Genomic DNA, 24,413 nt, shown 5'->3' on the forward strand with positions numbered 1-24,413 from the left:
ACTGTGGCTGCGTGGAGATTACTTTGCGTTTAAAATCACCGAACTGTAAAATTTGAGGATTTCTGTAGGGTTTGATACAGAAATTAAAGGCATAACTCAAACACACTTTTTATATATAAACACTGCTCAAAAAAATAAAGGGAACACTCAAATACCACATCCTAGATCTGAATGAATGAAATATTCTCATTGAATACTTTGTTCTGTACAAAGTTGAATGTGCTGACAACAAAATCACACAAAAAATATATATAGATATATATATATATATATATATATATATATATATATATATATATATATGACTTGCTGTACCTGGTGGTAGGATATATATATATATATATGACTTGCTGTACCTGGTGGTAGGGCTACTAGAGAAGTTCACCCAGTGGGCACTTATGCGTCAAAAATGTTTAGAATTGACGAGAAATTTTAAAACGTCACAAGGTGTTATTGAAAGACATTGTTGACAAAACTTAAACACCAACTATAGAGACTTAAGAAAAGGTAAACACAATAAAATGCATATTTTTCTTCCACTTCCTAATGAAGTAATCAGCCAGTGGATCTTAAAACAAGCCATCTAAAGCTGTTCAGATTTAAAAGTAGCATTTATTCAAAGAGACTGTACAATGAATTACTAAATATTCTCTGGGTACAAAATTAGATAGTTTATTGTATTGAGTTTTTTTTTTTTTTTTTTTGTGCATTCATTCCTAAATCATATGTCAATCCAGTTCGTTTTCAGGAAACCTCCACTAAAGCGGCAGCCTCATTGCTGTGTCAGCCTTCGTCTACCGCTCTGCTTCTCTCACTAAATTTGACACATCGTCGTTCGGTGGCAGGAGTGAGCGTTTTGTCATCTCCTTCTAAAGTGCCAACTCAATGTCCAATTACGCCCCGGCAACTAATTTAATTACAGTAGCAGCAGAAATGGCTTGATTCAATTCATTTCGCTTATTCCCGATCGGGCCAGTCGGATCAAATTTGACTCATCTCAGGTACAGCCCTGCCTGTTGCTTTTTATCTCCGGGCGTCTCGGCTGAGGCGAGATAAGCAAAGGGGCCCTGATATGGTAAATAATATAATTTCTGGGTAGGCTCTCAGAATGGCCCCCAGTAGATGCTGAGTCTGTGATCTGAGGGAGAGTAAAAACACTCCACTTTCAGTGCAGTGCTCACAGCCTCTTGCCTCTTAGTAGAGCCCCAGCTACAATAGTCATTACTAATTCATGATGTCCACAATTATGTATCAGATTGTGTGCGTCTTACATAGTTAACTAAGAGATGTGTGGCAGAATGCAAAGCTACAAACCGTCTGGAAATAAAAAGATGCACACTGTGTTGCTTGGTCAGGCAGCTTTGTTATTTTATTTTTTAATCCAAAATGTTAATTACTCTATTTACCCAAATGAGTCAAAAAAAAAAAAAAAAATGGCCCAGCTTGTCGTTTAGATAAGAGAAGAAACCATTTAAATTAAAACTGTACTTTTAATAATGTAAATGTACATAATGTAAAAATCATTTCTTCTAAAATGAAGACATGGTTTTTCTTCATTTCAATTAGGAGAAGCTAACAAGGTTAGCTAGCATGAGCTACATGCCAGAGATGTCCAAAGTGTGACTCTCGGGCCATTTCTGTTCCTTAGGAATGATTTTGTGTGACCCGTAACCACAACTCCAAAGATTAAGAAATTAAACTACTTTGCTTGTTATATATATATATATATATATATATATATATATATATATATATATATATATATATATATATATATATATATATTATTGGGTAAAAATAAAAATGGTCAGACTAGTAAAAACAAATTACCATAATTTAAAAACAAATCATACTTTGACCAAAATTGTGTTCATAAAGCCTGTGTAAAAATACATTCTAAACATGGAGTGTTCTCGTTTAGTTTGACTCAAAATTTACTTGTAGCAACAATCTTTTCAACTCTCTTTGGTAACCTTGCTATGCAATGTTGATCAGTCATCTCAACCTTATATATACAGCATTTTGCAAAGCAAAGTTTTTGACATATTCATAATTTTATTTTATTTTATTTTAAATCCCCTTGGACCTCCTTGACAAAAATCTGAGTCCTGTATAAATAAAGAAAAACAATGAAAAAAGTTTTTGTTGAATACCAGAGGAAGAAGTTTTGCTTATGCGTTTTTAACCCTTCACCTGCAAAGTACAGGGATCTCAGTACCCGCTACATCCCACTCTCACAGTTTGGATAAAGAAAATATAAGCAGACATTATTTTCTACATGAAGACGAATTGCCACGTAAACTGTTCATTATCAAAAATAAAAAACACATATCAAAAAATGTGTTTTTGTGTGTGTGTTTTTATTATTATTATTATTATTAACCCCTTTCCTTATCCTTAATGTTATAAACTTTAACACGTTTTTTTTTTCTTTCTTTTTTTAGTTAAAAACCAAACGGAGCGTGCCAGGTTACACCCCAAACCCAACGCTGTCATGTTAAATGAACACAGGCGGGATCAGGCTGTAGTTCACCCACATCGGTTTGTCTTCAGCCCAAAGTGATGGCTTATCACACAATACAGTTTGCGATTGCCCTCGCACATTCCCACAGTTCAACTGCTAAAGTTTATTAGTGTGAAAATGAAATCCACAAACTCTCCTTGGGCAATCCTGACTTCAAATAAAATGTTGATACTGTACAGTTATTTAAAGTTAAATCCCCCCCTAATTTTATTTTGAAGTGAGCCAGAACGTTTGACTAAAATCCAACTCTCTTAAAATATAAATGCTAACACATGTATTAAATAAATTTTTCCGATTTTCACAGGACTTCTCATGTTTTTCCATAAAATATTTGTCGGTCCGTTTGCGCACGATAACTGTAAAATATCTGGACATTTTCAGTAAATACTTAACCAATTAAAGTAATTTCAATCCCTGAACGTGTGTATCAGCTGGGGCAGTTGTAATATCTGCACACACCGAAACAACCTAGACTATAACTTGTTTCAAAAGGCAAATAATATAAACATTTTATGAATGAACATAAATGTGCTTTTATTAAAATGACATTGACCCTAACACAAAACAACAACCCTACAAGTTATAGGACCTGATATTATTATAACCTGCAAGTCTGAGTTGTCCATGTGTTACCAGAAATAGTTCAGAATTGGCGTTAAGAAGCAATGTGACAAACGGGCAATAACTAATAATTATATGTTGACAAAAATTGTCTTCAGAGATGTTCATATCAATAAGGGGGTAGAGTTCCCAGCTGTCTGATTGGTGCAGATGGCGCTCCGGGGTGTGCGCCGTCGGCTGCTACAGTAGCCCGCGCGGCGTGTGTTTGTGTGTGCGCGCGAGCGCGCGGTTGTGTCTGTAAGCGCGTCGGTTGCGGCGCCGCAAAGACCTCTGATTGGTCGCTTACGCAATCCTCACTTTTTTTTTTTTTTTTCTCTCTCATGCTGCGCAACTTCAGCGGGCATATGAAATGCTTCCCCACTCCCCGGAACACGCGTGTAATATCATGTCCCAGCAATGGATGGCTCCGTGTGGTAGATATTGAACACCCTCCACACGCCAACTCCCCGAACTGTACACAGCGTCAGACAGACAGAGAGAGAGAGAGAGAGAGAGAGAGAGAGAGAGCGAGAGAACAAAAGAAAGAAAGAAAAGTAAGGAATGTAAAAGTTCAATTACCCTCTTGGTGTCCTGCTCCGTGCCCGGCCTCCATCCGCTCTCTATCCGCAGTGGAAGCAGCCTCAGCCTCAGCCCCGGAGAGCAGAGCAGAGCAGAGGAGAGGAGAGGAGAGGAGAGGAGAGGAGAGGAGAGGAGCTGCTACACCCGCCTGCCTGTGCACTTTACGATGCAGAGAGGGCCAAGCCGCGCAGGCTTTTTTCTTACCTTGCCGCACGGATCCAGAGGGGGTGAAGTGGTTAACAACGGATGTTTGGGAGATTACGCGTTCCTCTTCTCTCCCACCCTCCCTGCCTCCCCCTCGCCCCCCTTCACCACCTCTTCTTCTTCCTCCTCCTCCTCCTCTTCCCTTCTCCTCCAGCAGCAGCGTTTGGTGACTCTCTCGTTGGAAGAGTGAGTGGCCTCGGCGGGGCAGCCAAAACAGTGAGCCGCATCCGGTACCGACAGCATCATTAAACAAGGTTTTAGTTTTTACGTTCCCCTCTGCTGTCGGCGTTGGAAATGCGCAAGTCTAATTGCAATTCCTCATTACCGGCGACAGATTTTCTCTTCATACACCGTTGAAAATAAATAAATAAATAAATAAATAAATGATATTTAACTATTTTTATTTGGATTAGATCTCAATAATATATTTTTGGGAGGGAATAAACATGTAAAATTAAAAAAAGTAGATCCCAACTAACTTTTAAGAGGCACTTAATTAATACAATTACTTAAATTCTAACTGTTAACATTTTTTTTATCATTTTATCCTCCTAGGTTCAAAAGGAGCAACAAATGTAAAACATGCTATTTGATAAAGTTATGAAATGTTGCTGAAATAGAGTCGTAACTCTGGGTCCATAAAAACAAAATATTTTTTCCAATATTTAGAGGCAAAATGAAAAAATAAATAAATAAATTGTATAAGTTTTTATCAGTACAGAGCTTAATCAATTGTTTAAAGAATTCCAGTTCTGGTCAGACTGATCTCAGCGTAGTTGAACGGATGCTGCTGGTTGTCGTAATGGTTAAAATATAATTGAAAAATCTTCTTTTTGCATTTTCACGCGGAGAATACAGGTTTTAAAATTCTCAGACTCTTTTAAAAAATGACTATTCAGCGTAGAATTATCCTTCTAGTTAAATGTTGTTAAAAGTAATATAAACACTATAAAGGATAGCCATTTAGCTGAGGGGACAAGAGTTGCACATTTTTCACAGCCCCTTAAGAAAAAATAGGTTAAGCTAAGCGCTACCTATTTGCGCTTAGCAGGTAATAGTTAGCCGTCTGTGTTTATTTACAGTGCTGACAGATCTTTTGTGTCCTGTCTGTTCGTGTTTCCTTATACTGTCATGTCCCACAACACTTTTAGTTAAAATCTGCCTTTATGAGGTGGAATGTGAATGTTTTTTTCTATAAGCTGTGTGAACATGTGCCATCCGTTCACAGTAACTATCAGAATTAAGAACCTCGACCTCCTAAGACCGTTAGCATTGTCGCTAAGCTAGTCAAAGCTAAATGCAAACTTTTTCAATAACAACTTTATTGGTAGGGATCCTTTTTTTAACAAGTTGATAAATTTATTCAAAACAGAAACCCGTACAAATGTGTTTCTGTTACATACAGTGTAATAATAACAGTGAACTGATGCAACCTTTTTAGTTCATTTCTAATCATCATTCAAGGGTAAGACTCTTACTCATATAAAGTAGCTAATGTTTGAAAATGTCATTAAAACTTCTGGAATTGTCCTAACTAAACTTACATAACCTATGAAATCATTTTTTATAGCATATGTGAGTTCATTACAGGATAAAACCCTGTCCTAATGGTTTTCCCTGGACTTTTCGGATCCCCCACACCCCCTCTAAGCCCCTCCTCCACCCCAAATTAAAGTGGCACCTGGACTTAAATGGCACCTTCCTTCCTTTCCCCCACTTTCCTTTTCATCATCAGCAAAATAAAAGATTAAGCCTATACGGAGGGGATTGTAAGGGCTCTCCCACTCTGAGGCACGGGGCGGGGAAGGGGGGAACGGGGGGGATCTTCATTCTGCTGCCTTTGTGATGATATTGATGATGATGATGGCCAAGTGGACAGTTTGATTTTTGTGCGGTGAGCTAGTTATAAAGAATCAATATTATATCAAGGGGGGTAACTTTGGTGATAAAAGACTCCGGCCACTGCGGCTATTCATCATAAGTCTGTAGCAAGCAGATAGGTCAAAAGAAATTATATTGCTCTAAAGAGTGTGTCTCCTTATCTCCCGGTACCAGGGGGAGTGGAGGACATGCCGATCGATACAGTATGGCTGCCGTGGACTCCTTGCAATTATCAATAGCTGATTTTGTCTTCCCGGGGCTGCATCTATTAATACCAGATAATAACACCCTCATGGACATATCCTTCCTAGGGGATGATGTGGGGCGGAGGGGGGGAAGTAGCAGTAAAGTTTGGTCTGCAGGCCGACCTTGTTGTCAACAGATTCGTCTCATATGAGGCGAACACGGGGGAGTAGACGTCAAACAGACGAGAGGGACGGAGAGGATGGAGGGAAGCCTTAGGTTGAAAAGATGTAAAAAAAAAAAAAAAAAAAGACATTGCCTTCCGTCTGAAAAGCTGAAAAGATGTCCGGATTTCATTTTTCATTGCTTTAGTGTTTAGACATAAGGCAGTGTTGTCTATTCTATGCTCATATCATAAGTTTCAACGTCAGTGTGTGGACTAAGTTTGAACGGGAGTTCTGCTGATCAGCGAGTTTATCAAAAATTACTCCGAAGAAATATTTTGATGGGAGTTCTAGGAGAAATTGTCTCATGTTTCTTTTAAAATCTTCAGCTTTTGAAGGTGAAAGTCAGACGTTAACATGTTCATGACATGCACAAGATTAGAATATGCTCCCAGTTTATCAAGGCTTACAACTTCTTAGTCACATTTAGACTTAAATACACATCTATTCGCCTTTTTAACAACGTAAACATGGAAGGTAATGTTGTCTTTGGGGTATAATGATGTCCTCTTAGCTTTTATAGCCTGATTATAGTTAAATAAAGACAAAGACTTGTCGACTGCTGGTTAGGCCATTAGGTCAATCACATCAACAACTTCTTTGACATTTAGACATCTTTATGCGTCTTAAAGTAGATGTCCATTGTTTGGAGCAATTGCTCTAAATTTAAAAAGGAATTTTTTCAGGTTCTGAGGCTAAAATGTGGACAAAAACATGATAAAGTGGTGCATTTTGATTGAAGAAGACAAGCGATTCAGTTATTTGATCAACCTTGATATGTAGACCTGTAGGCATCTTCTTGAATACCTAAGTTTATCGTTGTCTATTCTTAAGCTTCATAGTCTGGCCTTCAAAGTATTTGTTTAGACTAAGTTAAAGAGTTACATCTTCAATGCATATTTCTGTACTAAATGAAGGAACTGACCACCACCTAAAATAGCCATAGGAAAGACATTCAGGACGTCGAGTGTTTGGGCCTGAATGTGGAACCTTTAGAGTTTGAGAGTAAAACACGGACCCAGATATGACCAGGAGACATGTTTGTCTTGACAATAATAGGATAAATGTATCTTGTGATCTTTTTCACTGTTCAGTTTTCAGTCACATGCTTCCAGCGTCTCTTTTGGTTAAATACAATTGGCTGACCAGACATAGAAAATAATAATAATACCAGATGTTTCCAGGTCATGTGATTGTTCCAAATTTAACTTAAATCTTGAGCTCAGAATCCAGATAAAGGAGCAGAATCCTGCAATGTGCTTTGGGTTATCAACCATAGGAAGAATGTTACATCCCTTGGTTTCATCTGATCAACCGTAACAACTTTTCTGCCACATTTATACATCAGTAGACATCTTTTGAACTTTAAGCTGCATTTTCACGTTGCTTGAGTCAAAGAGAACGCTGCGTTTCCTATTCCTGCTCGATATAAGTTTACTCACAAGTTTACCACAAAATAAGCCTCCATTGACGTCTATTGTTTGAAGGGATTGTTTCAAATTTGTGGAGGAATTAGTCGGCTCTGAGGGAGAGAAATATTTTTGCATCAGTGGAGACAACTTTATGTTTTCTGTCTTTTGATTGGTTGCAATAATGTGAAATACTGTTTTCAAAATTCAAAATGGAGCAGTAAAGGTAAAGCTATTTTAATTGTGCCAAATCATATCTTGTTTATTTGCTTTTTATTAAAACGTCCAGACATTTGGATGTAACTGAAAGTAAAAGAAAAAGAAAGAAAGAAATATATTTCTTAATGTCAGTTTTTATGTCTTAATGTTTGACTTTACACAATTGAAGGCCACACGCAGGTCGATTCACCTGATTTGATTTGATTTTTTTTATATATATATGTATATACGTATACATATAAAATTCTTATATTTTATTTCAAACCTCAAACAAGACCAGCTGTGTTTCCCGCGGCTGCGTAAACGCGTCATAAAACTTCAGAGAACGCGCAGAACTTTCCACGAAAATCCGGTATGAATCCGGCGCCCCGGCATCGATTCATCTCGCGTCGCCCGCCGTATGATGATATGATGGGAGGTCGACTCTGGGTGGTTCGCGCCGGTGGAGGACTGAGGGGACGAGCCACTGAACAGCAACGTGGTGGTACATCCTAGTGGTGGCTGAGAGCAATGGGCTGAACCCTTGCTTGGGGGTTGACACTCGCACACACACAGAGAGAGCGCGTAGTCCCCCCTCCGCACACACAGAGAGCCATGCCCAGCAACGAGAGGCAGCGACGCTGCGAGCGGGCAGCCAGAAGATAATTTCAAAGTTGGCTTCGCTTCCCGAAGAGAGAGAGAGAGAGAGAGAGAGGGGGGAAATCGACGCGGTGACCGAAGTTTCTTTTTTCTTTTGTTTTTTCATTTTTCGACTGGGAAACAAGCGGGTGTTCTTTTGTTTTTGTTTTATCCTTTAATTTTTTATTATTATTATTACTTTCTTTTTTTCTTTTTTTTTTTCTTTTTTTTTTTGCTCGCTTTCGCAGAGCGCACCGTCTGCAAGGGGCGCAACCGGGAGCTGAAGCTCGGCTGCAGGAGGAGCGAAGCAGCAAGTTCACAGCGATCGACATGACTGAAGAGACTTCTTTTCTGTCGGGGGACAGTTAAGTTCAGGCTCCCGCATCAGCGTGTGGTGTTGCTGAGCCAAGACAAAAAGAAAGACATTAAAAAAAGAAAAGAAAAACCGCGCCGTTCTCTCAGAAGACGCGCATCAAAGTTTTTCTTTTTATTGTTGCTTTACTGTTTTTCGTTTCTTTTATATTATATTTTTTATATATATTTTTTTTGGAAGAACCGATCTGCGCCAAAACAAAAAAGAAGCAACGACGTAAAAAAAAAAGAAAAAAAAACGCGGTGATGGTTTGAACTGCAACTTCCAAAAAGAGAAAAAAAAATCCCAAAGCATCCAAAGATGCGCTCCAAGAGAAAAGTTTAAAGAGAGAGACCACACGTCAAGTCGCTTCCTTTGAGGGGGGGCAGGAGGAGGTGCGAGCAAACAAAAAGAGAGAGAGAGAGAGAGAGAGAGAGCAAGAAGTGAGCCAAGATTGGAAGACAGACTGTTCCAGAAGAGACTTTGAGAAGTTTTTTCTTCTTTTTTTTTTTTTTTCCAGCTCCATCAAGGCTGAGCGATGCGCACCAGAAACAGCGGAGTTTGAGCCCTGCGCTCCTCTGTGGAGAGCTCCCTGTGAACGGAGCAGAACAGGAGAGATTTTGGTGTGTTGTGTTGTTGAGGTGTGAGAGGGGGTGTGGGGAGAACGGACGGACGGACGGAGGAGGAGGAGGAGGAAGGGGGGGATAAGGAAAAAAGAGGAGAAAAACTCTAATTGCTCAGTCCGTCCCTCATTACCATATCCAATGCGCGTCCGCTGGACCCCAGCCAATCCTCCCCACCTTCACACGGTGCCATTAATCGCGAGGCATTATTCACTATCATAATTATTATCCCGACATGCGCAATCCGACGCACAGCGACAGAGGCGACAGGAGCGGCAACACTGGCTAATTTCCCCAGATTGCAACCCCCCTCTTTCTCTCACACACACACAAAACAGCACAACACACACTTTCCAAAGCGCCGCAGACTGTTTGTGAACTTTTATTATTAATATTATTTTTTTTTACTTTTTTTTTTATATATATATACATATATAATTTTAAAAAAAATAATTTTTTAAGTCGATCTTCGCTGATGCATCTGCACAGCGCGGACACATCAGCGTCAAATCAGCGCAAGCAGCACCGCCAGCACTCACGCCTGCAGCCGAAGCAGCAGCAGCAGCAGCATGTCCCGACGCAAGCAAGCCAAGCCGCAGCACCTCAAGTCGGACGAGGATCCCGCACTGACCGGGGTGATCTCCGAGCACGGTGAGTGGGATCCGGTCAGCTTCCGACCTCAGATATTTTTTCAACTTTTCTCTGAGTAAAACACTTAATATTATTGCTATTATTATTTATGAATTAGTGTGCGTTATTCTTAAGGTTCTTGTGTAGGTTATTTATGAAATTGATAAAAAAATAAATAAAAAAACATATTTCTATAAGTTCAATAATCCACTTGTCGACGCAGGAGTTCCTCGTTTTATTCTGCGGGAAAGTTTTTGCCTTTTGATTGTCGCACAGATTGCATCATGATCGGCTGTTAGCTGACAGATGACCTTTAGGATTAATGGAACAGACGCGTACATTAAAGCGACCTGGACGCAGTGGCGCTTCACATATTTGGAGGCTTGGCTTTTCTTTGCAGGAGGCCTTCCTTCTTAAAAAAAAAAAAAAAGGCCCTCTTTTTTAAAAAAAAAATTCTGCAAATGTAAACATCCGAGCTGTACATCTACGTCGTTTTCCACTTGATTATGTCGTTATGACTACGACTCTTCAAACACACACCGTGGGATAGTTGACAATCTTATTTCTTCCTGTCTGTCTTTGAAAATGTGGAATTACCCTTCATGTGAGGCCTCAAATTTAATTTGTGTTAAATGTCATTTTAAGGGGTTTTTTTGTTTTGTTTTGTTTTTTTTTTGCTTGTTTTTGTTTTTTTTCTCTTTTTTTGTCTTTTGTCTTAAATGCTTTGTAAGAAGGGGTCAAAATGCGGGAGTCTGTTTCAGGTCGAAGCCTTGTTTTCTTTTTTGTTTTGTTTTTTTTTTGTCATGGAAATGTTTTTTTGTTTACCCCCTCCCAACCCCACTGCCCCAAACACCCCTCACAGCCCCTCCACATAAATTTACCACACTTGATTTGTCCCCCCCACCTCCTTTTTTTTCTTTCTTGCTCACAATCTCGACAACATCGCTTGACATTGCTTGTCCTCGCCATATGGAGAGAAGGGATTATTTATCCTTCAGCCTGCGCCTCTAAAACATCACTATATTAGAGTTGAAGTAAAGTCTGGAGGCAGCTGTAGGAATTGTGCAAACAAGTGGGGGGGGGGAATTAAAAAGGAACAAAATTAACAATTAAAAAAAATTTGGAGCGCTGAAATGATATTGGGAAGTGCAGCAACTATTTGAGAAAATGTTGAAATTTGATGCAACGTTTTCTTCGGCTCAGGCCTTCGTATTACACTGTCGAAATGCAAATCTGTCACAAAGTTACGGCTTTGAAGGTAGAATTAAAAAAAAAAAGAAAAATCTGGTGATGTCTGCGTTTCCACTGACAAAAACACACACTTGTGCGCTCGTGCACACACATACACTCACACACACATCTCTGGGCTTCTTTAGGAAAGAAATGCGTGATGTAATCTCGGGGGAGCGGCTGTCTTTGCATGTTGAATTGTGGCTGCGTAGGGAGGTGTGTGTGTGTGTAGGGGTGTGTGTGTGTGTGTGTGTATGGAGACAGAGGGGGTTCACATTAATGACTCCTGGCCCTTTTGTCCAATTTGCTCATTGTTTTTTTGTTGTGTTTTTTGGGGGGTAATTTATGGGCTGCTCACAGTCACAAAAAACACAAACACCGTCAGTGTTTGGGGGCTCAGATCGCCCCGTTTTACCCCTCCTCCCTGTTCCCCTCCTATCACCCCCTTGAATTTTGGGCAGAGATACAGAACATCCATCAGGTTTCTCTCCTGTTGGATTTATAATGTGGAAAATAAAATAAAAAAAAGAGGGGGGTGGGGGGACTTCTTGTTTCTGTTGAAAATCTGCTGAGAGATGGATCTAGAAACGGGAGTAGATGACGTAAATGTAGACTTTACTGAATTTTTCTCAACTCAACTTGCAACTTTTTTTTTTTTTTTTTTTTGTTTTACTGTATCCTGACAATGCCATTGTGCCTGAGCCTGGAAGTGGCCGTGGAATGTCCTCTTCTCATTGTTGCACCACACTGGCTGGTTTGTCCTCATGCGTGTGTGTGTGTGTGTTTAGGTGAGGGGGGATGGAAACAATCCCGACCTTTTCTTTTTTGGCACGGCATGTCGAATCCCCACACAGTCACTTCACCAAACCTAATAACGCCACGTCGCATCCGGCTCTCAACGCCATGCCGTCGTCTTGACCGTTTTTCTCCGCTTTTCCTTCTTCTTACCACCCGTCGCCACGGCGATCCGTATCGACCGCTGGCCTTTCGAAACCTGCTCCCCGAAGTAGCTCAAAAGTTCCAATTCGAAGTTGAAATTCATATTCGTGGGAGGAGAAATGATAAAAAGAAACCCAAACAAACAAAAAAAGTAAGGCGTTCATTTTGTTAAATAAAAGAAACCCAAAAGTTAAATAAAAACGTTATATTTTCTCCCTAAACCTTCCAATTTATCTGATGTGTTTTGGACAAAGCTTCCCCCCTTCTTCAGCTCAAACACGGTAATTGTCTTGCATCACTGCAGCAGAAAAAAAAAACAAAAAACATGAAAAACTGAAATAAAGTGCCAGAGATCATGTCTGCTGCCATCTCTAAGGCCTTCCGGACACTTGCCCCCACCCTTCTACCTCCTCGCCTGGGGGCTCGATGACTGGGGGGCTGGGGGGGTAGTGTATTTGTGTTAGCATGGGGAGAGGAAGGAGGGAGGGGTTGTCAGCTTAGGAGTGCTTTTACAAAGCTTGCTGACTTAACCTTTGTGTAGTCCCCTGGCCGGGCAGATCCTGCCGCTAGATGTCAAGCTCTTTGTACAATTAGAACATGCGTGCTGCTGACCTTGGCAGCACAGCTCACTTGTGTCTGAGTGGGAAGCAGCAGCAGCACACCGTCACTCCTTTTGCACTTTTACGTTCAACCTGTGTGCAGTGGGGAGAGAGTTCAGGGAAAATGCAGGGCATGGATGAGCAAGCATAAATCAGTTGCTCTTTTACCTTTTATTCATTTATTTATTCATTTATTTTAGCCGCAACATTCCTGAAACCCTTGTTTGAATTAATTCAAGGCTGACATCCTCGGAGAGAGATAAATGATTCAGTCAGAACCTTCTTCTTTTGTGCTTTGTTGAAGAGTTAAAAAAAAAAAAGAGAGAGAGAGAGAAATTATGGAGCGAGTGCTAAAACCCCTGCTGACAGTGACAACATAGTTGTTGCCCACTTCCCCTGCAGTGGGGCTTTTGTTTGCCTTTTGTTTTAATCCCTTCTCACCACTGGGTGCAGGCCTGCGGACCACCCACGTGGATGTGCCAAGGATGTCTTTTTGAGAAGGCACTCAAACAAAACAAAAAAAAAAAAAAAAAAAAAGATGGCTGTGTCTTAATTACTACTCGGAGCTTGAAAACGGCGCACGAGCAAGCGCGATCCGGATCGAGAGGAAGGGCCGAGGCAGGAAGACGGAAGGCGCTGTTTGACTTGACTGGAGCGTGTTTGGGAGGCTTACTGATCACCTGCTGAAGATGTTGCACTTTCTTTCCCCACTCCCCCCCCCCACACACACACCTCCCTGTCCTGCATGGCAAACAGTGTGGTGGGTCTGGTTGCCCTGCAGTGTCAGGTCAAATTTACTCTACCCCACCCCCAACCCTCCTGCCTTAACCCTCCTTCCTCTTGTGCTTCACAGAACCTAACCGTAACCCTAACCGCTATAAAAGATGCAGATTTTTAATGCAAAGGACGAGCAAACTCCAAAACCAGTTTTGCTCAGTAGTTGAACCCTGCTGCGAATATTGAGTTTAGAAAGAACATAAATTGATGAAACGTCCGTGTGCTCGCGTGTCGGACCTCCTGCTCCCCCCAGGCACAGGAGGGCCATCGCGCCGAGCGGCGCGGCCATCCGGACGGAGCGCCGTCATTGAATACTGTATTGCGAACGCTTGCACAAACAAATCGTTAATGTTTTGGCTGCGCCACATCTGCAGGGGGATGACAAAAGGCCTCTCTGTGTGTGTGTGAGTGTGTGTATGTGTTGTTTTTGCAGATATGACTGTACCACTCAATGACATGCGCACATCCGGCCTCGGAGCAGGCCGAGCCTCCGGCAGGTCTGGGGGATTCACCGGGGTGTTGCCTCGCAGACATCAGTCTCCAGAAATTGTTCAATAGCCAAAGCACACACGCACACACACTAAAGAAAACAACAACAAAAAAATGTCAGGAAAATAATTAATGCATCAGCTTTGACACTGAGCAAAACTTCAACTAGCGAGATTCACATAATTAATTTTAAGCCGTATTGTGGACGTCTCGAAGCAGAGTGCTTTTCATCTTTTCAGTCCTCACTGGAACCTATAGCATACATTTATTTTTGAAAATGATTATCTGGATGATTACAGTTCCGGGAGCAGAATTATTATTATGTTTTATTTTAAAAAGAACATTTACCGGAAAAAATGTAATCACAGAATTCCAACATTGTTGGAAGCATTAAGGCCTTCTTTTTTCTTTTTTTTTCCTCCCAGCTGGAGAGCAAACTCACAGTGAATCATCTCTCTCTCTCTCTCTCTGAGTGTGAGATTGTCCTTGGATTCTTGAAAGAAATGGATGATGTGGGAATAATTAGAGCACAGATGCTGATCATCGACGGTTTATGTAGAAAACAAGCTGGCGAATTAATGACAATACCTGATTTTTTTTCCCCCTTTCTAAAAAAAGACACATTTCGGATGTGAAAAGCGTCGCTCGTCGTTTCTGTGTCTTATTAATTGAATCTGGAAAACGAAGAAACGGGAGCGTATAGTCGGCGCTTGTTTGCTTTTTTTTTTTCCCTTTTCTTTTTGTCAATCCCCTTCCTTTATGTCCTTTACAGAATTAGCATAAAAACATCTCTGAGGTTTTATGTCAAATTAGTGATTCTAGTAAATAAATAAATAAATAAGTAAATAAATAAATAAAATAAACAAACAAAAGTGGACACACAGATTCAGTCCCAACAATCCCTCCATTGACTGCGTTCAGCTAAATATTTACATCTGCGTAAATGAAGACTTTTAAAGGAATGGAAAAACAGATTGGATTTTTTTTTCCTTCCCCTCCCCCCCCACCCTCTTTCTCATCCTATAGTCCTTAGAAAATCAATACACTCTTCCACACACACAGACAGGCGCGCACGCGACTGCAGACACACACCTTCGTGCTGCAAAGATGCAACAATTCTGACAGCTGCACGACGAAGCGTTTTTTTTGTTTTGCTTTTTTTTCCCTGAGCCTCCAACACGTTGTGATGTTTTCACTCGAGGTTCAGAAGCGTTCAGGTGGTTTATGGCGGTGGATGGCATCGCTGTAATTAACACTGACTAATTGTTGCAGCGTTTGAACTCACACACTCAGCAGCACGTCTCTGCCTCCTGATCGTTTTTTTATTATTATTATTTTGTCCCGTTTGTCTGACATTTTAAACGGCGAACACACACATGCGACCTATCGAGTTTTAGCATTTAATTCATTTAGCTGAGCTTTTTTTTTTTTTTTTTGTATTTGTCACTGTTCTGATGTTTTGATCTTTGCAGTACAGTCACACGATCTTTCAACGTGCAGTTTTTTTTTTTTTTTTTAAATCTTGGATAATTATACATTCTTCTTCTAATGTGAGGAACTTGTAAATTCACAATAGTGGAAGTCTTTTTTTTTGTCTGTTTTTGGATCGACTTTAATATGAGTCAGTTTTAGATGGTCAAGTCTGTGTTAAATAAATAAATATAAATAAAAATTCTCAGTGTATACGTATACATTTTTTTTTTATTTTGCTGATCTCCACATATATGCACAGGGTCTGAGTACACTCTTTGTCTTTGGAAAACGTGCCAGTGTGTGTGAGTGTGTGAGGTCAGAGGCACACAAAGGCCCCCACTTGTGATTGTATGAATGAATAAAAGAGATTGACAGTAATACCATTCTAATAACTAATCAGCTCAACACAATGCCTGCTCATTTGTGTTGACCTTTCAACCCTCAATTATGGAAATGAGTTGTGCTGTCCGCTGCCGGGTTAAGGAGCTTTTTAACCCGCTGTCACGTGTCGACTGCATTTCCAGGCGCTGGCTCCTTTCTCTTATTACTTTTATTTTTTCCCTCTTCTCAGTTTGTGTTTTCATTTTGAGACTGAACATATATATATATATATATATATATATATAAAACAATCATGTACATTTAAAGTGGGCTTCGTGTTAGTTTTCTATTTTTCTTCTGCTTGTTTTTCTTTTTCTTTTTACCTTAATGAGAAAAATTGACTGTCACTTCTAGCAGCCAGTGGCGATGACAACACAAGCAAGCCTCTGTAATTGGAACCTTGGCTTATTTGTAATTTATTTTATTTTATTTCATAGTTTTATTTTTAATATTTTTATTGAATAAGTCACATACAGGGCATAAGTTGTCAAAATGGCAAAGAAAAAAAAAATGAAGGTGAATTGTATTTGACGCTTGAACGATCTTTGGGTTCAGTTTGTATCAATGACAATAAACAACAGAATGACTGAGTGAACACACGTCCTGCTGGGACTGAAGACAGGCACAGGCCTGCAAGAGATCCTCAAAGCGTAAAAACACCGCGGCTTCAGGCTGTCGTGATATTTTCAGATTTGATTTTCAGATTTGTTTAAAACAAAAATGCATGCCATAACATCACGTTTCTTTTAATCAAAGCACAGAAAAGCAAGAAAATATTCCTACTGCTGCTGCTAACATAATTTCTACCTATGATAGTAATAATATCTGCTGTCTTTTATTCATAAAAATGAGCAAAAGTATTTTGAATAAACACCTGGTGACTTTAGTGGTGGCTTTCAGCTGTTTGTTGTGCTGAATATTTTTGCTGTTTTGGCAAAGAAAAAAGAAGATTAGCTGCTTATTTAGTGAAATTATCTGCTGCTCAGCAGGTAAAGCTGTAGTTTTGAAACGAAGTCTCCCTAATAAGACTGATGGCTGTTTGCTCCTCCAGTTTCTACTCCACAATTTTCTGTTTTGTTTTGTTGTTTTTTTTAAGAAGCTAAAATCGTTTCAATCTTCTGTTTGTCACACTTGTAAAGGTGTTGTGCACTTATTTCGACATAGTGAGTGAGAGAGTGGAGCAACAGGTAGAGCTGGGAGTGACTTTATGCTCCATACAGGAGGAAATGACATCCATCACGTTCTCCTCTTTCACCAAAAGGACTTTCACCTGCAAGAAATATGTCTTTAGGTTTTCATCTAAAGTATGACTTTTTGTTGTTTTGATGTTTTGGTGTGTCCTGACGCTGATAATCCTCCTCCCTTTGCCTTGTTTAAATTTACTTATTTGTGCACATTATACACACAGAGACACAGACATGCTGTATAACTGCACTTAAAGAGGGAAGAAAAAAAAATAAAGTTACACAAGAGGACATTTGCCTCGGTTTTGATCAAGTGTGAACTGGATCCATGTTCAGAGCTTGTGCCGGTTTGTTTGACTCTCGAGGACTGCATGTGGAAGAGGAAGTGGCTTCCAACAACTGTGATTAAACATGTGTAACTAATCAGTGACTTTGCTGCCATGGCACAAGTATGTAATTTGTAGAGTCTAGTGTTGGGAAGAAAAAGTGAGTAGCTGAAAGGAACTCTGCAGCATTCTGAATATTTTAGAAGAACATTTTGTTGCAGAGAATTTAAATTCTTTTGGCTGCGCTCATTTGAAATGCCCAATTTCCTTCATGTTCTTCCATTTTTAGTTAAAATAGGAGTCGATTTGTAACAATGTCTAAGCTTGAAGGCTCGGGAGTGCCGTGCTTTTCGGGGCTCGCGGATTACCTTTGCGGTGCTATAAAGGACTAAAGGGAAAGGCCGGAGCGTTTGAAATTCAGGTGGAAATGACTGAGCTTGATAGCAGAGGGGAATCCTAATGGGGCCATCAAAGTCCTTATTTGTACCCAACAGATGAGGCAGCTGTGAATTGTATGAAATATTGGAAATCAATGGGTTCTATGGAATTTCATTAAGCGGCAGTATCCACAATTGATAGGCCCTCATAATTTGATGGATTGCACAAAGAAAATTATTAGCTGGCTCTATGGAGAGGGTGTGAATGCACAAATCTGGGTCTTGAGAGTTGGTGAACTAGGGTAATTTGTTCAGCGTAAAAAGCAAAAAAAAAAAAAAATAGAAAGAATATTGATTTTGGTTATGTTAAAAGAGAGGGGGTGAAAAATCAAAGGTTAAATCTTTGCTGCTCTCTACTGCAAAATATGTGTGAATTCTTTATTGATTACTTATTCATTAATTCTTCTTTCATCATCCCCCTCCTCCCTTCCTCTCTGCCCTCTCCCCTCCCTGCAGCCCAAGGTGATGTGCTGGACGATGCCGACAGCGGGAACGAGAGCCGCAGCGGCAGTGAAGAAACCCACGTGTGCGAGAAGTGTTGTGCCGAGTTCTTCAAGTGGTCAGACTTCTGTGAACATTTAAAGAGCTGTACAAAGAACCCCCTTGTGCTCATCGTGAACGACAATGAGGACACGCCGAACCCTTCCCAGGAGTACCCTTCAGAGCCCTCGCCCATCCCGAGCTGCAACAGCGAACAAGACGACAGCGAGGACGCCCGGGAGGGGAACCAGAGTCCTGCCGGCGAGGGCGACGACATCCCAGAGACGGATCCCTTAAATGGGGTCAGTGTCCTGGAAAAGGAGGATGAGCAGATGGAGTTGGAGCTTTCTCCTGACAAAAATATAGACTCCGAAGAGAGAGACGTGACATCACCCGAGCCAGATGGCTCCCTACCTCAGCTAAGCGATGTTGTCCCCTCTGCAATTACGAGCTACACCATGCCAAGCACCAATGTTACCTTGGAGACCCTGCACGGTACTAGGGTTGCGGTTGCCCAGTTTTCGCAGAGTGTAAGGGCGGCGGCGGCAGCGGGCAGTGGGGTGTCCACTATGGCTATCCCTATGATCCTGGACCAGCTTATGGCTCTCCAGCAGCAACAGATTCATCAGCTGCAGCTCATAGAACAAATACGAAGTCAAGTGGCCCTCATGAACAGACAGTCTGCGCCACAACCTGCTCTCAGCCACCATCACAACAGTGCTGCGGGAAACCAGGGCTCTGTATCCTCCTGTGTCCCTCCCGTTGCAAACCAGCTTCATTTACATAACTTCATCACACCTCCTGTCCATCAGCTACCTGTCAGGTTGCCTGCCACCCTTAGTGCTCAAGGACCTTCACCTCTGACCTCAGCAATAGAAGGGCCTCTCTCTCAAACACCGCAGAGCAGTACTCCGCAGTCTAACTCCTCAGTTCCAAACACATCGTCAAACAACTCGCCGTTTCCACCACCAAGTGGTTCTGGCTTGCCAGCCCTACATCCCACCTGCTCATCCACTGTCTCAAATAACAACAGTAGCACTAGTAGCAGCCTAACAGGAGGCGGGGGTGGTGTCAGCAGCACTTCAGCTCTTCCCAGGAACTCCACCACCCCTCCCTCACTAAGTCACAGCAGCCTCCTGAACTCTGCCTCCAGTCTACCACTGATACCTCACAGTTCCTCGAGCAGCGTCATCTTCCCCAATCCACTGGCTAGCATAGCAGCCACAGCCAACGCACTTGACCCCCTTTCTGCTCTAATGAAACACCGCAAGGGAAAGCCCCCCAATGTGTCTGTGTTTGACACCAAGCCCAGCTCCGAAGACCCCTTCTTTAAGCATAAGTGTCGGTTCTGTGCCAAGGTGTTTGGCAGCGACAGCGCCCTGCAGATCCACCTGCGCTCTCACACTGGAGAGAGGCCCTACAAATGCAATATATGTGGCAATCGTTTCTCCACGAAGGGGAATCTTAAAGTCCACTTTCAGAGGCACAAAGAAAAATACCCACACATTCAAATGAACCCTTACCCTGTACCAGAGTACCTGGACAATGTGCCCACAAGCTCCGGTATTCCATATGGCATGTCGCTGCCCCCTGAAAAACCTGTAACCACCTGGCTCGACAGTAAACCAGTCCTCCCCACTGTCCCCACATCCATTGGCCTCCAGCTGCCTCCAACACTTCCCAGTATGATTGGAGGTTTTACAGATTCTCCTAGCCTCACTCCGCTTAACAGGTCCCCTCAGAGGCCTTCGCCACCCACAAGTGAGTGTGCATCTTTGTCCCCAAATATCGCCAATGATTCTGGCATAACCACTACTTCACCCTCCCCGAAACCTAGCATTGGGAGTGATGCACCTCCGCTCCTGAAACCTGAAGGCATTCTCTTGTCACCAAGTTGCCCTATTAGGCCAGGAGAGAGCACAGCCACCACAACCACAGTAAGTCAAGCACTTCTTCCCACCACTGTCACCTCTACGACATTGTCAGGCAGTGGCCAACTCACTGAGCCTATCAGCAGTCCCAACTCCGCTTCAAATTGTGTCTCCCATCCTGTCCTTCCAATGCTTTCTGACCAGTTTAAGGCAAAGTTTCCCTTTGGAGGACTCCTAGACTCTATGCAAACCTCAGAGACGTCAAAGTTGCAGCAGCTTGTCGAGAACATTGATAAGAAGATGACCGATCCCAACCAGTGTGTCATCTGCCATCGTGTTCTGAGCTGCCAGAGTGCTCTGAAGATGCACTACCGTATCCACACTGGCGAGAGGCCTTTCAAATGCAAGATATGCGGACGAGCATTCACTACTAAGGGAAATCTAAAGACGCACTTTGGCGTGCACAGGTCGAAACCACCACTTCGAGTCCAGCACTCCTGCCCGATTTGTCAGAAAAAGTTCACCAATGCTGTTGTGCTGCAACAACACATCCGTATGCACATGGGAGGGCAGATTCCCAACACCCCTGTTCCTGAAAGTCTGCAGGAGATGGACACGGATGTGTCCTTTGATGAAAAGAGTCTAGATGCAATGAGTAACTATGATGACGACCTGCTGGATGAAATGGAGCAGGCTATGGATGATGACATGGACTTAAAAGACGGAGAAGTAGACCCTTCTAAACCCTATTCACCTGGGAGCTCACCTCCAACATCTATCATTTCTAGCATTGCTGCAATGGAAAACCAGATGAAGATGATTGACTCTACTGCCAACATAAGTCGCACATTTGGCCTGAAGACTGCACAGAATGGCAGCAGCTTTCCTGGGGATACTGACTGCTTTACAGCTGATTCCCTGGCTGCTGTGGGGGATGCTGAAGGTCAGAGCTTGGGAAGCCCCGCTTTGTCAGAGTCCTCTGGCTCTATGCAGCATTTGTCCCCAGCTCACAGCCATTCTGAGAGCCAGCGGTCCAAGTCCCCAGCTACACTCAATAACAACAACAGCAGCAGTGCAATGACAGCAGAGGAGGGCCAGGAGAACAATGCAGCTGGCCTGGCAACAGTGAAGTCAGAAAAATCAGAGACCCCGTCTCCCCATTCTGCTACTGAAGGGACTGGGGCCCTTGACCTGACTGCCACTCAACCTGGCAGGCACTTCATCAAGGAGGAGAGCCACTTCAACATGCTGTTTCTAAACAGAGATCGAGGTGAGTCTGAGCAAAACCTGATCAAATTTAATGTATATATTGTTGATTTTCTCATAATACCAGTTACCAGAATGTTGGCTTATGAAAACATGCATGTTTTGAGAGAATTATCAGCCTCCTACTTTGTTAAATTATTATATGCAAATTTATTACATGAACACTTAACATACTACCTTTGTGTTTGTTTTTCAGGACTAAGTACTCCTAATTTAGCCAGTACGGCAACAAACATGATCAAGATGGAAATTAATGGACACGGGAAGTCTCTGAGCGACAGCGCTCACCTGCCCGTGGGCATTCAGGTTCCAGCCGCAGCGCCCCCGACCACCATGAGCCCCAGCATCAACCCTATGCTGGCACCGCCGCCTCCACGTCGCACTCCTAAGCAGCACAACTGCCATTCGTGTGGGAAGAATTTTTCCTCGGCCAGCGCGCTTCAAATCCACGAGCGCACACACACGGGAGAGAAACCTTTCGCCTGCTCCATTTGTGGAAGGGCCTTCACCACAAAGGGCAATCTGAAGGTGAGACCCAAAACAAATTCTGGACACACTGGGTCATTCTGGTTGCAGGAACACATCAACTTCATGGAAACGTGCATGGTGAAACCGTTTTTCGTATTACTCTGGAGGAGAGTTGGTTGGTTGGATAAAAGACTAATTCCAGGATCAAACCACCAACATATATTCAAAGTTACTGATGACTAAACTGTGCTGTCATTTTGCTTGATATAATAAAGTGGTGGCTGTTGTTAGTCCTCAAAAGCAGCGTCCTACATATTTTAGGTGTTTTGACATTTCAACAAACCTTATTAAAATGAATGGCTCATAAACAGGCATCTACTGAATTTGACGACTTGACTATTAGGTGATTCATTCACCTAAATCAGCTACTGGAGTAGAAACATGTGGAAATATTGTCCTTTGAGCACTATAGATGGACACCACTGTTGCATTGTTTTTTGGGGTTTCTTTAATTAGTTCATCAAGGAGGTTAGTTTCTTTAATGTAACATTTTTTGCAATTTCTATTTCATTTTAGACCGCAGCATGTTATTCATGAGTCATTTACAGTTTTGACGTACAGAAAATGCCCCACCGTGCTTGACTTTGTTCTGCTCATTTTGTTTAATCCTTCAGGTTCACATGGGAACACACATGTGGAACAACGCCCCCGCTCGCCGGGGCCGACGCCTGTCGGTGGAGAACCCCATGGCCCTCCTCGGCGGCGACGCCATGAAGTTCAGCGAGATGTTTCAGAAGGACCTGGCGGCCCGCGCCATGAACGTGGACCCGGGCTTCTGGAACCAGTACGCAGCCGCCATCACCAACGGCCTGGCCATGAAGAACAATGAGATTTCTGTGATTCAGAACGGAGGCATCACCCAGCTGCCCGTCAGCCTCGGCGGGACGGGAATCACTTCCTTGGGAGCCATGCCTGGAGGTGGCATGGACCGTGTTCACACTGGCAGAAGCTCCCCCATCACGGGTATGGAGAAGTCTGGTCTGGAGGTTCCAGCCAGTCGACCCTTTTCCAGATATATGGAGGAGAACAAAGAGATTGGGATCAACTGAAAACTTGTCTCTATTGTAGCAGTTTGGCAAAGACTTAAAGTATGATGAGAAAATTACTGAGGAAAAAAAAAGAAAACAAACAAACTGCTGATCCAGTCTAAACTCATGCATACTTCTTTGTGTACAGATTTTTTTTTTTGTTTGGTTTTGGAATTATGGTATTTAGTATTGATTAGAGGCCTTTGCCTTTCACCCACTCCCTTCTCACTTGATATTTCATCTATACAAAGAAAACTTTGTCTCTTGTTTGAGAATATGTCGTCTTGCAAGATATGCATGGTACTTCTTTGTTTTTATTGGTATGTTTGACTGCTTTTATGAATTCCTTTGGAAACCAGGATCCTGCCTAAGCGACAATGGGCAAGCATCTTTTAACAGATAGGACAAAGTTCACACGGGAACAATTTTGTTTAACGACAGTCTGACATTTGTCCAGCAGCCCCCGTTAGCAGTAGCTCTTTTAAACGCACGGGGCGAGGCGAGACTGAAGAAAAGACTGAAGTGTAGTGTTTTCGTGCTCGCTTGATACAACCTTTGTTTTTGTTTTTTTGTTTGTTTTCTCATGAACTAGAAAACTTGAAAAAATAATGTTTGAACTATTTTAATCTTTACATTTAGTCTCTCAGCATTGTCTTATAATGTTGTCCCGTGTCTTTAGTATTTATGATATTGACAAAAAAAAAAAGCGGGTATTCAAAAATATATTTAACAGCCCAAGCATTTTACTTTTTTTTTTTTTTTTTTTTTTTTATAAACAGCAGGCTTCACCTGATGAGTATCTCTGTTAATAAAGGCAGTGTGTCACTTGAGTTGACCAACAGAGATAAAATTGTAGGTTTTATTTGGATATCTGTTGACACCATGTGTATCTTCTCACATGACAAGGAGGCAAGAGATATCCAAAGCTGCTATGACCACAACCCTGCTTTTAACCTTTGTAAAAAAATAAATAAATAAAATAAAAATAAAAATAAGAAGGAAAAAAAAGAGGTGAACCTTTTGAAGAAATATCTATGTATAGAAATACAGACAAATCTAAAACAGGTATGCATATTTTGTATCACATAAAATAGACATCATGAGTTGAGAGTTATTTGTCATGTTTGTGAATGCACTTTTTAAAAACAAGACGTTTTTGTCTGTGAGTTACCGTTAACCTTTTGACTGAGCTATCTATCACGTGCTGTTTTCATTGTTTTCAGCAAACCACTGCTCCAGCTGACTGAGTCGGTTCTCTGTTATTGCATCTGTTGCAACTCGTCAAGAGTGCAAAACTCATCGCCCAATCAAACCCTCTCCCTGCTCCCCCCCCTCAAATAAAAAAGGAAAACAGGTGTG

The 24,413-nt window shown here is 41.9% G+C and overlaps 1 protein-coding gene and 1 long non-coding RNA gene across 5 annotated transcripts in view; one reads left to right on the forward strand and one right to left on the reverse strand.

The window, feature by feature from the left end:
• LOC103143904 (uncharacterized) overlaps positions 1–4,442 on the reverse strand; it is a 78,044-nt gene extending 73,602 nt beyond the window's left edge. Inside the window, exon 1 of one of the 3 annotated variants that reach the window (XR_001663488.1) lies at positions 3,704–4,442. This is a non-coding gene — a long non-coding RNA (uncharacterized LOC103143904). The remainder of the gene's footprint in view (positions 1–3,703) is intronic. The other 2 variants (XR_001663490.1, XR_476857.2) reach the window with 2 other exon arrangements.
• Positions 4,443–8,595: 4,153 nt separating this feature from the next.
• Positions 8,596–24,409, forward strand: sall3a (spalt-like transcription factor 3a). 2 transcript variants are annotated; one of them, XM_016677060.1, is made up of 4 exons: positions 8,596–10,067; positions 18,335–21,502; positions 21,695–22,026; positions 22,641–24,409. In XM_016677060.1, exons 1-4 carry the CDS (start codon positions 9,986–9,988, stop codon positions 23,073–23,075), a joined length of 4,017 nt encoding a protein of 1,338 aa, XP_016532546.1. In that variant the 5' UTR covers positions 8,596–9,985; the 3' UTR covers positions 23,076–24,409. The 2 variants fall into 2 exon arrangements, with proteins under 2 accessions (XP_016532546.1, XP_007560873.1); XM_007560811.2 differs by having other exon boundaries at positions 18,338–21,502.
• Positions 24,410–24,413: the final 4 nt, after the last annotated feature.

This window comes from Poecilia formosa, unplaced genomic scaffold, assembly GCF_000485575.1.
Source record: "Poecilia formosa unplaced genomic scaffold, Poecilia_formosa-5.1.2 Scaffold0, whole genome shotgun sequence".
In the NCBI taxonomy this organism is placed as follows: domain Eukaryota; kingdom Metazoa; phylum Chordata; class Actinopteri; order Cyprinodontiformes; family Poeciliidae; genus Poecilia; species Poecilia formosa.